General features: G+C 28.2%; 1 protein-coding gene across 3 annotated transcripts in view; it reads right to left on the reverse strand.

Annotated features, from left to right (window-relative positions):
* LOC102676039 (zwei Ig domain protein zig-8-like) overlaps positions 1-16,423 on the reverse strand; it is an 84,464-nt gene that overhangs the window by 48,896 nt on the left and 19,145 nt on the right. For all 3 annotated transcript variants that reach the window (XM_031509277.1, XM_031509276.1, XM_031509278.1), the window contains exon 2: positions 433-673. In XM_031509277.1, coding sequence (XP_031365137.1) covers positions 433-589 — 157 coding nt within the window. In that variant the 5' untranslated portion in view covers positions 590-673. The remainder of the gene's footprint in view (positions 1-432; positions 674-16,423) is intronic.

Consider the following 16,423-nt stretch of genomic DNA (forward strand, 5'->3'; position numbering starts at 1 on the left):
AAGTCTATAATCTGTTCTTCTATCTACCTTCTCAAAATATATATAACAAAAAAAAAATTTTTCAAGAATCAAATTTCTAATTTCATTTATTAAATTAAAAGAACTTTTAGATATTAAAATAGATATTCATTATCTATACAAGAAAAAAAAATTAAACAAATAAGAAATTAAATAAGAACAACACCATGGTAAAAAGTACCAATTATAATGCTTCCTTTTCATTTTTAAACATTGTATCTACCCAAAAAAAATTCTTATTTAAAGAAGACAATAAAATACACATATTTTAAGAAGGATATAACTAAAACACGATAGCAAATGATAATTAATTTGATTTAATGAACATTCGTTATCCTAAATTAACACAATGATGATATTCTTCGACCTCCTCCCGCCCATAGAAACGGAACAATGTTAGGAAACGCGACTTACCTTGCAATCGAGTGATGTTCCTCGTCACTTTGTGCCCGTTAACGAGCTGCTCCCGCAAATGGATCCTCTCGCGATGACGCTGATAATTGCCGATAACGATCGTGGTCGTCACCAGCACGAGAAACAACTTCGGCCCCCAGGCCGGTCTCATCGACATCGTCCACCGGTTTTCGCATCCCCCGAAGCTTCTTATATTCCGCGACGTCTGTTGATTTTACCGGGCCACCGCGGAACACCGTCTCTGAAATCCAAACACCGATGAAAGTCCACGGTGGCCACACGCGGCTCTTTCTTCAACGGTTCAAGGAAAATTCCCGAATATCCCGATGAATACCGCGATACCGCCAAAATGACGATAGTTTGTGTACACTGTCGGATAAATTGGTCGGATTGGTTGAAAATTGATATTTGCTGCCTCCAATGTGTTTGCCAACTGATGTTCATAGGCGAATGGATTCGATAAAGGGTTCGATCTTGACGACGTTTGGTTGAGATGATTATTTGCGACAAATGGGGACAATTATTTTCGATACAGATGTATCAATTCGTGATCAAACGTTCGTGCAATTTCGACATGCTCATGTAGTTATTTCTAATTGTTTTATTCTTGTGTAGATTAGTTAAGATCAGTGGCGATTACTATAAAGTTGATAAAGAGAGATTTTGAAGATTTGAAAAAAGAAATTCAAATAATAAATAAAAGAATATGTTTGCTATCGATGGTTACGTATAGCAAAAAATGCGATTATCGATGGAAGTCTATTAGAACATAGAGATCTTTATTTTATATCTACATCTAACCACTGCAACATAGACAATCGTATAATTCGTAATAGAATTGTCGAGAATGCAATAATAACTTCGATTGTGAAAGAGAAATGTATTTGACGTATGATTTAGTTCTCGTTGTTCGCAGTCATAGTTCTATATACGTCCCCGGATAAATGTGAATTATCGGAAGAAAGACTGTAACATCGAGCTATATCGAAATGGACCGTATCAAATCCAGATATATATTGTTCCACGAATATTTTCTCGTACATACGTGTAAAAAAAAATTTTTTTGCATCAACAAGCATAAGTTAAAAAACATCCTTTATATCTAACGAGGCCACGTAATAAATCATTATATGGTGCATTTTTTATAAATATATATATATTTTTTTTTACTCAAAAAGAATTATAGTTACAAGCTTCAAATAAGAACCAGAACATTTCATTTATTTTGTTCAGTGCACCTGTAAAATTTCAACAACACTGCTCGCAATCTACACTCACACTCCCTTGCACAATCTATTTCTTAAGCGAGATAAACACGTATTTGTTACGATATTTAGAAAACACGAATGCAATTTCGCTATCGCATTTCGAATCGAATTTCCACAGCTTCAAGCGTGTACACAAATGCGCGCACGTAAAGAGGTAGAAGAATATTCAAAGGCGTCAGAGGAGAAAAACGATATATCCGATTTCGATAAAATAATTCTGAAAGAAACGCGTTATCAAGTAGCTGTATAAAATATCGTTTGGGGAGGAAACATCCGGTTATAGCAGAACGATTTTTCGCGCGTGTGCAAATACGCGTCAAAGTCTCCTTTCGAAAAGCTTTGCGCGATCATCCGGAGCTCGACAGAGATAGACAGAGAGAATGGACGGTGGAGGAAGAGAGAGGTGAAAGCTATTCTAACGGAGATGTGATCAAAGTACGAATGCGCGCCATTGCATGTATCCTGCACAGATGCATGGCAACAGACATTCGGCAACCCGACCGAGAATGATCTATTCAAGCATCCAGGTCGCCGGCATATCTCCTTTCATCCCGGTGTATCTCGAAAAATTTGCTGGAACTCGATGCGCAACCTGACCAAAGATCGGCGAGAAATTCACCGAGCAAGGAGCCAAGCTATTCTTCCATTGACACGGTAGCAGTTTACGAGAAAGGATCAAGGCATCAGCGGTGAATGTGTGTTTATTTTGTCGTCGTGTAAATTAGATATTTATAGTTGGAAAAGTATTAAGTTGGATTAAGAATTAGTGTACGATGTAAGATGTTTACAATGATCATTTTAACATAGTGAAAATCCATTTTGAAAATCATTAAATGTTTTCTAGGAAGCTATTTAAAGACAGTATAGTTTTGCAGATGAAAATCATACTGATATTTTAAATTTTCATTTATCTAATATCATTACAAGAGTTAAAAAACATTGTCGTAATATAGCTAATATGGTTGTAAAAATTACTGAATTTTTTCGTTAATGAATGGTATCATCTATAATGTTATAATAACATATAATTAAAAACAAATGGAGTCTAATTTCCAAAATGAAATTAATAATCTCTACTTTTAATGCTATACCATGTTTCAATAAGTCTCTTGTAAATGGTATCAGAAAAATTGTAATGCTGAAATTTACATAAAAATTACTTTAGGAACGTAATATCCCATTAGTCTCGAAAGGGTTAACCATCGTATTAATTTTTATTACATCATCAACCAGATGAAAGACAGGGAAATAAAAAGCGAATCACCTTAATGAGTCTCGCAAAAAGTGCCCCGACTATGATATAAATTTAGTAACCTACCTGGATCCCGACCATACAGATCCTTGAGTTTCTTATCCATTCAATTACGTTCGCAAACTCGACTTTCTTTCTTTCATCGCTGAATGGATCGATAGAATGAAAACCGGATGATAAGACGAACAATTGATTTAAAATTTAATAACGTGTCTTGTCTTAGAAACGGTAATTTACATTCTAGCCGTGAACTATCGATCATCAAAATCATCGATTCTTTATTCGTTCAAATGTCACCAACTCGAAATATCTCTGACTGAATATTGCGCTCCGTCTGTATTTGACCAACGGTACTATCTACCAGAATAACAAGCAACCGATTCGAGAATGCTGAATGTCGTCAGTTGTTGAATAGCATCATTATTATCCTCGATAACCAGAATAGGTATTTCTATTCAGAGAATTTTTCGTTTTGTAGAAAATAGAAATCAAATATTTATCTGGTTTTATTTTAAAATATTTTTTCGAGAATATATATATAGATATTCTATAAGATAACGTTTTTTAACGAAATTTCTAATTAAATAGTGTAAGCCAGCCAATAATCAGACATGGAAAAAGAATTTATTTTTTTAGTCAAACAAAATGATAAAGATCAATCATGATTAGAGAAGTAAAATAGATTCGTTATGGTCAAACAAGTAATATACCCAATCATCAGATAAATACTTGACTGAACAAGTAGTAAAGATCAATTATTGTCGAAAGAAATAAAATAAATTCGATATAATAAATAAGCACATATCAGACAAAAGAAATAAAATAATTATGATCAAACAAATATATGTATATTAAAATAGATTAATTTGACAAGTAGAACAGACTATTCAAGAAAAATATGTGACTATCATAATCCAACAAATAATATAGATGGACAATTGTCAAAATAAAGCAATCACAGATAGATAAAAGTGGAATAGATCGATTAAAAGACCAAAGAGAAAAGACCAAATAAATATAATAACCTTAAATATTTAACTTTTAAAAAGTATCATAGCGCTTATAAATTAAAATTGTGAATTTGAAAAAATTTTCTAAATTATTTCGTTCTTTAGAATCGATATAAATGTCATTGTGAATTATTGCATAAGCATTTGATGAGCCACAATTATGTTTCCAGTAGTATATGGCATGATTACAGATCCATGACCTGACACGCACAGTCATGATCCTAACCAAACTGCAACACTTTGATCTAATTTCTGACAACCATTTGTGTAGCGGAATTCCCAGATCGCAATATAGATAACAAAGATCAAACACAAGATAACAAAACAATATCAAAAGACATCGGTGCATCTACTTTAAACATATATGTAAATGAATTTAAATTATTTAGTATATCTTATCGCTTCAAAAATATCTGTTATAAAAATATGTAATTTTGTTATAAAGATATGTCAGAAATTTTCATTTCTGACATATCTTAATTTAATTATTTTCATAAAATGATAGATAACAATATTCTCATATGTCAAGAGAATATTGGCAAAATATTTGATTTTTATTTCATTACATTTTAATTTTCACATTTTTAATTTCACGATTTTAATTTTCATATTTTAATTTTTAATTACATTATAATTACATTTTAATTTTTATATTATCACATTTTTCTTTATAATATAATTTTTACATTTTAATCCAATGCAATTTTCAGAACTACTTCGGCAATTTCTCTCTTCTTTTACTATTAATTTGAACAAAAGTGTCGAAGCTTTAGAGATAGAGAATTTCATTCGTAAGTACAGCCGATTCGTGGTTCAAGAGATCAATTCGTTTCACAGTTTGCAAAACGACTTAGTGTTCCAATGTGGATTTCAGAACAATGCAAGAGAATAATGGGAAAGGGGATAACGATCGAGTCTTTTTCATGCGTATTTTATACTTTACTGAATGGAATTTCCATTGAGAAAGCTCGCGTAAACATATGAGTTGAATTTTCTTTTATCTCGAATTAAATTTTTTCTCGAATAAATTTTGTAAATAAATAAAATAGTTTAAAATATTGTGATAATTATTGTGATAATTTGGAAATTAAAAGTGATGAGATCCTATAATGTATCAACTGAGATGAAGTTAATTTATTTTCTTTGATTTCTCAAAATCTCGAATTAAATTTATGTATATTATATAAATTCCTATTTTTCCAAAATTTGAAATTCAGATTTAATATGATGTAATATGATTTTATGATTTCAATTTGATTAAAGTATTCTTTGCAAAGGAATTAAAAAATTTATAAAATGTACAAAAATAATATTTTAATTAAAAATTCGAGTTAATTAAAAATTCGAGTATTGTTACCGACAAATATATAAAATACAACGAAAGGAACGTAAAATGTACACAAGCTGCGATATAAAAACGTCAAATAAACGTTCAGTTTTTGTAAGCCAGTAATTAACATCTTGGCTTAATATGGTTTTGATGAAATATGTAAATAAAAAGAAATACGTAGAAAAAAGAGATATTTCATTTCTTCCTTTTATTCTCACGAATAATTGACAATATTTCCCAAAATTGAAAAATGAATATTCAAATATTAAAAGAGAAAAGTGATAGTATATGCTTATAGAATTTATAATAAAATGGTCGAAGGATGAACGACATATAATAATAAATATTAATAGCAAACTTCTTTTCCAATATCACTTTTTGACAATAACTTTCCAACTATAATTACTTATTTAAATCACTCTGGTGTGTGTTATATGATCTATTATAACGGAAGAGGAAATATTTGAAACAATTATTGTTATATTATAGTTTCATATTAATATATTTAAGGAATATTGTCATTTAATGAATTAGATATAAACATATTTTGTCATAATTTTCAAATAAATTTGAACAATCTCATTTATCAAATCTTCATATTCTCAAATATAACAACAAAGATGAAGCAAATTATAATAAATTAGTCATAACTTCTAACTAAATCCAAGCTTGAAAAATTCCATATAAATTTAATAAAATCTCTCTGGAATATCCTCAACTCTTTTTTTTTATCGAATTTTCTTTACTCCCTTCGACGATATAATTAAACAATTAATTCCTGTGTTGAAAAGAAGAATTAAGGGAAAGATTGACAAAGTTAATTCATAATTTAAAATGTAAAACGCGTAGTAGTAAGAAACCGATCTTGTTGTCTCCGCGAGGCGCCTGCGTGCATGTTTCCCTAGTGGAAACACGGGACAATTAGAGAGTTGGTCTGGAAAAAGGGATTACAAGTGGAAACGGAATGAGAACGTGACGTGGAGTTGAAATTAGACAAACGGTAAACGGTACCGTAAGCTGATAGAAAGGGGCAGTAAAAAAAAGAAAAAAAAAAGGAGGTCAGAAAGTAATAGAGAACGAAGTTTGAAGATAGGTGTGGAAAAACTAATGAAAATATGGGGAAAAAAAATTATTAACGAAACAATGAAAGAATCATGATGAAAATGATTTTTGTGAACACATTATACGAATAAATTTTCGGAATATAGAAAAGAGTATTCGAGTATTTTTAACTAATGTTCGAAAAAAATTTTTAATTTCACTTTATGATGATTAAATGATATTCACATGATGTTCATTGGTATACAATTTTTATTTTTAAGTGTTATTATTCTTGTAAAGTTATGGATGATTGAAATTGATCAGATATTGATTGTTTTTCTCATAAAAAAAAAAAAAATAAATTAATAAATTAGCGAAATAGATTTAAAAATATTATAGGAATTTTTAATATCGAAAGAATAAATAATTAATACAAAAAAAAATATAAAAAAATAATAATTAGAAAGTTGTGTTTGCTGAAAAGGAATTTTTGAAATCTTGAAAAAGTATTTAGGAAAATATTAAACTCTGTTCGTAAAATGCAGTCTTAAAATTAACTTCTAATTATGATAATTCAAATTAATTAGAACTTATATATTGCGGAAGAAATATTTTAAATGTATTTTTTTATTTTTGATGATAAGTAAATTTACTGGAACTTTAAAAAGATTATCCTAATTTTTAAAGCTTCTTAAAGTTTCTTTTTAAAGCTACATTTAATAAAACTGACTAATTTTTCTCAAAAAACATAATTATAAAAATATTATTACAAATAACGTTAAACACACCATTTTTGTTTAATTCATTTCCAAAAAAAAAAATAATATAAATATAAAAAAATATTTGTAAATATTTTAATAAAATGAAAAACTTTTCATTTGAAAATAAATATAAAATAGAGTTAATAAATTTTAATAATAGAAATTTATATGCAAAAATAGCACTAAAAAGATTAAAAAAAAAAATTAAAATATATTGAGAGAATTGGTAAAAGGGAATTGTGAATAAAAACGAGAGAGTGAAATAAAAATACGAGTAAATAAAAGAAAAACTGAAGAGGAAAAAGAAATAAAGAAATGGGAAAGATGAGGTTAATGCTAACAGGATGGAATTTGGTTGTGAGATCACCTCGATGAATGAACTTTTCCAGTTTCTATGGGATCCACCTGCAACCACTGGTAGTAAACCGAAAACCACGACTCTTCCACATGAACAACCGTGCGCCGCATGGTTTTCATCTTAAAATATGCGTGCGCCTGGTTAGCTTTGTTAGTCAGTTGGACTATTGTGTCCGCATAATAAAATAAATGCATTTGCAATGCAAAGTTTATCATCTTCGTATAAACGAACTAAACTCACGTTAGATGGTCTTCGAGGATACGGAATAGAATTGAAATATCTTTTGAATAAATTTGAGCATTGATATTTGACAGGTAAAATCGTTTTAAATAACAAATTAAAATTGGTACAATTTTTACTGATTTTTCAAATAAATATTGTTAAAAGGAATAATTTTAAGACTTGAAGAAAAATTAAATAAAATTGAATTATTATTAAATCATTTTATCAAATTTTATTTAATTTTAAAATTGAAGAATTCAAATTTAGTGTATCCAAATACATTTATGTTTAAAATATTTAGGTTAATTATATTTATTTCAAAATTGGAAAAATATTATTCGATTTCACGTTTTATATACATTTGCATGCAGTGATAAAAATTCATGATTTGGATGAATAATATTAAAATATCAAGATATCAAATTTATTTTAAATTCTATATTTTTTTTTTTAAATAAAATTAGAAAGTTTTATGGTCTTTATAGGAATTCAGAATCAGATCGAATTAATTTTCCCTAATAAGAATGTCATGAAAAAAATTGTTTTAATTTTTCACATCTATATCGAAATAAATAGAACATTTTAAAAAAGGCAGAAAGAAAAATATTTGTCATATTAATTTATCTACTATTGTACTTTAATTTCCTCTTTATTAAATACAAAACTTTCCAAAATATAAGATATTCTAATTTTTTGATCAGCAGTATATATAGACATATGTGCAGCATATATCAAATGTATAAAAATAGAAATTTTTTACAAGATGAACTTGTACTACCGTGTCCAGGAAATATTCGTGAAAAGATAAAAAATTAGTCTCACTTGTTTGTGTGAATAAAGCACGGAACGTAAATACGCATATGCAAAATAGTTTGTATAACGAGAAAAATGGAGATAAAAAGGTGTTGAATAATTTTTTCAGACCTCACGTTCACGGGGGAAATCTTGCTTTGCAAGCGCATCGCCGAAAGAGCCGAGAATAAGGGAGCAACAGCCGTTCTAATTACATTAATTAACTTCATGCTTTAAAGATTAATCCGAGCAAATTAGTATGGCAAACTAGTGCACTCGAGCCGAACACTCGCCACGTGTTGCCGCGAATCTTTAACACGATACTCAAAAGAGATACTCAAAAATTAAAGATAAGAGTTCTTGGGAATCTTGAATATTGGAAACAAAGTAAGAATTTTCCGACCGAATGAAATTGAAAAACTTACGCGCTTATAAAAAGAATCTCTTGATAAGGGAAATTTTTAATTTCGAAACAAAGTTAGACCAGACGTTTTTTTCTTCGACGGATGGAGCCTGATAATATCATTTTTCTCGATTACATCCTTTTAAGTCATCTCGACGCGTAATAAATAGCTGATACTTGAAATTCAAGTGGAGGATTATTAAAAAAAATTATAGTTTCTATCGAGTCATATACGACAAATTCATTTTTAAAATAAGATTATTGATTATATCAATTATCATGATTAAATGATGGAATCAAGCGAATTGAACAAAATTTCAATAATAGGTTATTGAAAAATTTTAATTATCACATTATGTGTGCAAACAATTGACTTTTCATTAGACAAGAAATTAAAATTAGAAAATAAATGCATATCTATAATTAAACAAATATAAAATTTAAAAAAAAATCTACGGATATTATCTTTTAGCAAAATTCATGCCTTCTCTGCACCATTTTTATGATGAAATGGTAAATAAAATTCACGTAAATATGCGTGGATATAAGAAGACAGATATCTAATAGAAATAGTATTTGGGACATTAAAAGATTTTAGTCAGAGTAATGGAGTATGGTCTTTTCGGATTTGAGAATATTGTGCAAATCTTGTTTCGTAATGATATTTATGACGAGCTTTATCTCTCTGAGAGGGAAATCGCAACGCAAGCGAAAACGGGGCTTAAGCGATACTGGAAGCTTTCTGGACTTGAAATGAAATGGCAAATAGGATCGTTAATGTGGAGTTACGACGTATAATAAAATGTATAATTGTAGAAATATTGAAAGGTGAAATAAAATTAAGGATTATATAATAAGATATATAGTATAATGATATATTAAATACCTTTTAAGATTTTAAAGATATTTAATAAAATTATAATATTCTAATAACAATAAATTAATTATAGAAGAGATAGCTGTGAAATAATTTTGATTCTCATGCAATAATACATAACATTTTTTTGAACTGCTTGTTGTACTACAAAAATTGTTTACGACAGTCATTAATTTTCGTTAAAATTTTGCTATGTAATTTATTTCTTGATTTAAAAGAAATTAAAAAAAAAAATAAAGAGTATATAAAAAAAATTTATAAGATTTTGTAAGAATCAAAAATTACAGTTTGTAAAATATATATTATGTAAAAATATATGAACGATATATGCTTCTCTTTCTTCTTTAATTATTTCAAAATTTCATATGTGAAAAAATCTCATATTATCTTCTCTTCGTATTACCTATTCTCGTAAAACAATGTAAAATACCAAATTTAATAAAATTCGTCAGTAGTTCATTTTAATTAACACGAATTGAGATTTGCTTAAGCTTAAGCTTCTACATATGGCGCGTATCTGTGTATCCCATGGCAAGATAATTATTATAAAACTTCGTTATTCGTGTACTGAAAAATAATCAGAATTATATGGTTAAATCATCGGCCCGTAAACAACGGTCAGATTACACCTAAAAATACATTTTGTTTAATTATTCTGACGTGTGAAAACCACATATATTCCATGCAAAAATACATATTTCCAAAACTCGGATAAATTAAACGTATGGAAATAAGTTACAATATATGTAACATAGTGGCTGTAGAAACTCATTATTGGCCACTCAGATTTGGAAATCTGATAATCATCATTACAGTGTTATAGAACTCTGATGCTGCATGTTGCATGATACCTATACACATTTCAAACACAATGGATTCAATTCACACTATCGCAGAGCCCAAATTTGATGTTATCCTGATATCATCCTGGGAAACCTAATACTATGATCATGAAATGACCTTCCTGTTACCATAGAATAATGATATTAATGACTTTAAGAAATCAGATCTTATTTATTCAGAAAATGCATCGTGATCATATATCTTTTACGTAAGATTGAAAAATGTATGATGTACATATAAATCAGATTCTCTGACCGAGACATCTTGATATTTATCCTTGATATTTTTAGAGATCTCAATCAAATTACTAACTATAGGAAACATTTGGAATTCGTAAAGATCAGTCTTTATCTAGTATAGTTTTTGGAAATTATTCAAATTGGATTTCTAAATATTAAATAAAAAAGTATAAATTTTCAGATTGTAATGTTCTAAATTAATCATTTTTTTCGGTTTCTTTAATCCCAAAATTGTAGATCAAATGTTAATGAATCGCGAATGATTTGTATTGATTTTAGATTTTTGAATTTAACATAATTCTGATTGAAATTCCGTAGTTCCTATATTTTAATTGTAACAGTTTCTCGATGTCTGGGTGATCTTTTGGGTCATCTCGTGTTGTTCATATCGCGTTACGTGACTTTTGGGTGGATTTCTCGCCCTGATTCAGTTGTTCGTTGAACTTGTGATTAATATGGGTTGCAGAAGTGCAGTTAAGTTTATCTTTATTTATCCATAACATTCTCTCTTCATAAATGAAACGTTTCTCAAGTTTAGATAGCCAAAATATCGTTCTCATAATAATTAAACTTGGCATAATTGACAGAAATTGATCAAGATTATAAATAATGTAAAGAAAAATTTTAATAAACAAAAATATTTTCTTCTTGTTTGTATCTTTTTAGTATTTAGTTGTTAATTGTTGCCATTATACTTATAATAATTTATATTTATAACATATATAATATAATATAATATACGTAATTTAATATTATTTATATTATATTATATATCTATTGATAAGTTTCATATAATGAATCTTCTTTGTGCTTGCCTTGAAAACGACAACAGTGGGTTCATTAATAGTAAAGCATAGATATAATCGAATGTCACCATCTTCGTTGGACAGACTTGCTAAAGACTCGCTTTACAAGAACCAACTAACCCAGTCTTTATAGATATCTCATGAAACTACTGAATCAGAACAATTAACAATGGGTGGATACGAGACAAAGGATTAGTATTACCATAACAATAATAGAAAACAGATTTTAATCAAGATTTCAAAATCATATAATAATTCGATAAGTGAATATAATTCGAAAGTCCAATATACGATCATAATCTATAGGAAACTGAAAATTTGACAATATATACGTACAAATTTCAATCATATGAAATTAATCAATATCATACGAAAAAAAATGTATAAAATATATTAATAAAATTGTCACGTAGTTGTTTATTTTCCTTCAAATAATGAGTAATTTATTTCGCACGAAAAATATAGGTAACTAGCAGTAGAATCAACGAGTCTGGTCTGATTGCCTACGCTCAGGGGTTTTCAATGGAAAATCAAATTCCATATAGTTTGAGAAACCAATACATATTTGCATATATGGAACCACTATTGCAATCAAGAGGATGTTTAAAAAAAGTAATGAAGAATGAAATTGCCTTCGGAAATGAATGAAAAAGATAGTGAAACGAGGTTAAGAGGAAAATTTTGCTGCAACTCGAGTTGAGATTCTCTCGTAAAACCTGACATTATTCGTAAATGTAACGCGAGTTTTTTCTTAGTTGCATTCTTCTAGAGCATCGTTAAGACACCGCATACAAGAATGCGAGTTGTTGCAAAAAAAAATTGATCAACAAGAAAATATTTCTGTGGTAAAATAAGAATGGTTAGTCCTTTCTATCCTTTTTTCTTTCGAATGACGCTTGTTGAGTGAATCTTTAGGAGTGAACTACATATCTAGCAAGTAGATGTAAAGCAGAAAAGCGGTTCCTTCTATTTTATGCATAGTCTACATGAAACTTTTGTAAGCCTGGGTGATACATATAGAATTACGAATGTAGTAAGAATGTAGAAGTAAATATGATTTTAAAAGAAAAAAAAATTTTTTAAATTTTAACGAAATAAATTAAATTGAAATAAAATATAATATATATATACAATTTATAATTTGGGAATTTGTTTTCATTTTCTAAAGAAATTTTAAGAAAAATAAATTTTAATTAAGTATTTTTCTTAAGCGTGTAAAGTATGCTCTAAATAATTATAATACTATTTTGTTGAATGTTATTCAACATGTAATTCTATATATTGGATTTAAAAAAAATGAGATGAAATTTTTAAATTTTAAAGAAATTTAAAATTTAAATTTCATCTGTATGATGACGTAAAGTTTTACTTAACTCTTTTCGTAGAAATTGATTTTTTTTTTAAAATGCTAGATAATAAATATTCATATTATTTTTAATAGTCAATTTTTTCTCCTAAATACAAAGTTCAATTATTTTAAAACGTTTATTAATAAAAATTCAATTATACTTCTCATCATTCGTGACAGGAAAATAAATATTTCAATCTAATATAAAATTCCGTTTGAAGCGTGTAAAGTATGAAATATGGAAGCTCTGTTTTAATCGACCTATGTATAAAACTTATTTAACATAAAATGTACAAATTTATAAATATTTCAGAATTCAAATATTATTCGATGCAATATACGAGACTTCGTATATTAAAAATTAATCTCCCTCTGTCATAAAACGTTCTGAAATTGCACAAGAAAGATTATTTGGAACGAATAAAACGGTATCATGTCAGCATGAAATAAAATCCAAATGAAAATTAAAATACATTTTGTAATACGGTTAACGAGTATTGATTATACGATACGATCAAGTACTTTACAATTAAATAAAAATTTGTAATTTGCAATTGACTAATAATTGATAAACTAAAAGTATTGGATTGACACGCGCAAAAAAAAAAAATTATAACTATCGAAAATAGATAAGTGTTTTTGAAACAGAAGTTAAAACGCATTTCAAATAAGTTGAAAAATTGTTCGTTTCGCGTTCGAAATATTTTATTCTATCAGCCGAAATGTAGCGATACGAAACGAGGCCTTTACGAATACAAATTGTTCCGAGAGCTTAATTTTAATTTCGAACGAAGTATTTGCAATTTATTCCGCGCTCGTTCAATTATTCATCGCCATTACAGCGTCTGTCCTTTACGAGTTAACGTATTACACATTTGTTCGCGTAGCAAACTCAATAAAGTCCTACAAATATTTGTCGAAAAACGTTTGGTCGAAACCGAACATCTTTCGAATGCTCGCGATCATCTACATTTGGAGAATCTTATAAAGAGGAAATATCGTCCAAGCGAATAAATTTAAAATTTATATTTTAAATAAAAAGTAAGGACAATAAATCAAAAGAATTTAAGTTCAATGTAAAAAGATAATTGTTTTTACTGTACAATATTCAATATTCCATATTTTTCCACGAATTAAAACGCTAGATGATGCTACTATATTCGCGCCATTTTGATAAATATGAATTTTATATTTATATCGTATTCTTTCGTATTTTTATTTCGAAAAAACGTTAACTTTTAACATTTTTTTCTATCAAATTCTCCAATTATGCTAAGATTTTGTAAAAAAGTTCCGTTTAGCAAAGTTCAAAAAAATTTTTAAAAATAGAAAGAAAAAAACTGGTCCTCTCCGCCGACCAAAAAATTACCACCTGCTATGCGTCTATCACCTTTCTTCTCTTTCTCTTGACATTTCCCAAGACACCGTGGACACGATAAATTTTTAAACGAGAACTCACTGAAACCGTTCTGCACTTCCTCAACGTTGAAATATCGCAAAGACAGTTACGTAAAAGTAAAGGGAACGACAAGAAGAAACTTTTTCACTATCTCATCGCGTGAAATAGACGCGCTCCAATGGGGAATCATTGGCATTTTAACTTGAAGGACGTGGCGGGAAATTTAAAATTGATAAGAGTTACGGAAAAGAATGAAACTAACTAGGATAAAATGTTGAACTTAGCGAAAGTAAATACTGATGAGCGAGAATGCAAATGTAGAAATATCACAAAGCAAAGAGCATATCATTGTATTCTTTCGACTTACACGATAACTCATATACAATCTTTCGTAATGATGATTTTTCCTTTCTTGGCAAATTATTTTCTTCAATTAATTACAAAATAAATAAAGTGGCGATATAGTGGATCGTCGAGCACTTTATTAAACTAGAATTTCATGCAAAATTTTGCATTTCTAATTACTTTTGGGATGTTCCATTTAGTTACTAAATTATATTTCTTTGAGAAATATATTTCGAAATGCAAAGACAAGCAATTATATAATTTATATAAATATAATTAATTTGAATTAGAACGTCATTAAAATTAAATTTATCGAAGTTTATCACAAGAAATTGATTCTTTTGATAGATATATTTTTACATATTCTTGAGTCGTTCGCAATAAAATAACTAATTCAAAAGAATGCGCATGGAGTATCAAAACAATCAGGCGAGCACGCAGTTGCCTAGCTGCCTCAGATAAATTCGAGAAGAACAAGTTTGAAAAGTAATCGAGAAACTCGGATTGAAAGTTCGAGAGGAATCGAAAATTTCCAAAAGGTGTACTATTATCGATGACACGTGTTTTATTGCACTGACGATCAACGATATCATCTCTATATATCTCTACATCGAAACTTTTGAGAAAAAAGAAAAATCACTTTGTTTAATATATTTCTGAATGAATGAAACTCTTTCGAAAATACGTAACTTATAGAAGTAGTATCAAAATTCACAAGATTAAGTTGTGAACCGTCTCTGACAAAGAATTGAAGCTTTCAAGAAAAATGTGAATTAAAGTCAATTAAAGATTCAACGCCCTTGCATTGTTGGCAGGACGCGGTGAAAATGGAACAATAGTTACCTTTTCTCTTCCTAATGTGCACGCGAATGTTTGCCTTCACAGAAAGAACTTTGTAATGGAAATACCTTTTTTTCTTTTGTGGCCATAGATGCAAAGAAAATATTAAAGTCACGTAATCCCTTTTCTTTCTTGCTTTCTAACGCGATACTACGACTTGAAGATCTGTGTGAAATACGATTGCAAGGATAAGTGGACTCTAATTGAATAGTGAAGTTGTAGAAGGTAGCTTTTTAAATCAGCTTTAAGTAAGATTTTACTTTGCACTTCTTCCTATTTCTTTTGTGTCTTTTTAGAGATTTATATTCTTTGTTTAAATATATACGTATTTTTTTTTATTGCAATTAATTGATATATTATAGATATATTTCATCAATTATTTCTGTGTCTGGACTGATAAATCATGATTTATTAACATTCATGTATGTGCATGGAAACTATTAGTTTATTGTCCAGATGTTTCATTATGATATTCTGTTTAATTTTACATATTTGCAATATTATTGATTATCAATATTTCGAGAAATAATTTTAATTTCTCCAATTTAATTGAACGAAAATTAAATATTAATATTTCTCGATATGATAAAATAAAAATATGATATATTCAATACCATATTAATTATGCAAATGTTATTCTTTAACCTTTGTTTTTTTTAAGAATATGAATCTGAAAAATATCAATTACTAATTATTAAAAATTAATATAATTGTCTGCTTTTATTTCATTTATTTTTCATATAACATATATATTGGTATTTTGATGAACATATTTTTGTAAGTAAAAAATAAATGATTCATTTAATAATAATTTAAAAGTTACTAAATAATTTACTTAGTATTTAATCAACTATTTC

The sequence above is a fragment of the Apis dorsata genome, unplaced genomic scaffold (assembly GCF_000469605.1).
Source record: "Apis dorsata unplaced genomic scaffold, Apis dorsata 1.3 scaffold_135, whole genome shotgun sequence".
NCBI classification, from domain to species: domain Eukaryota; kingdom Metazoa; phylum Arthropoda; class Insecta; order Hymenoptera; family Apidae; genus Apis; species Apis dorsata.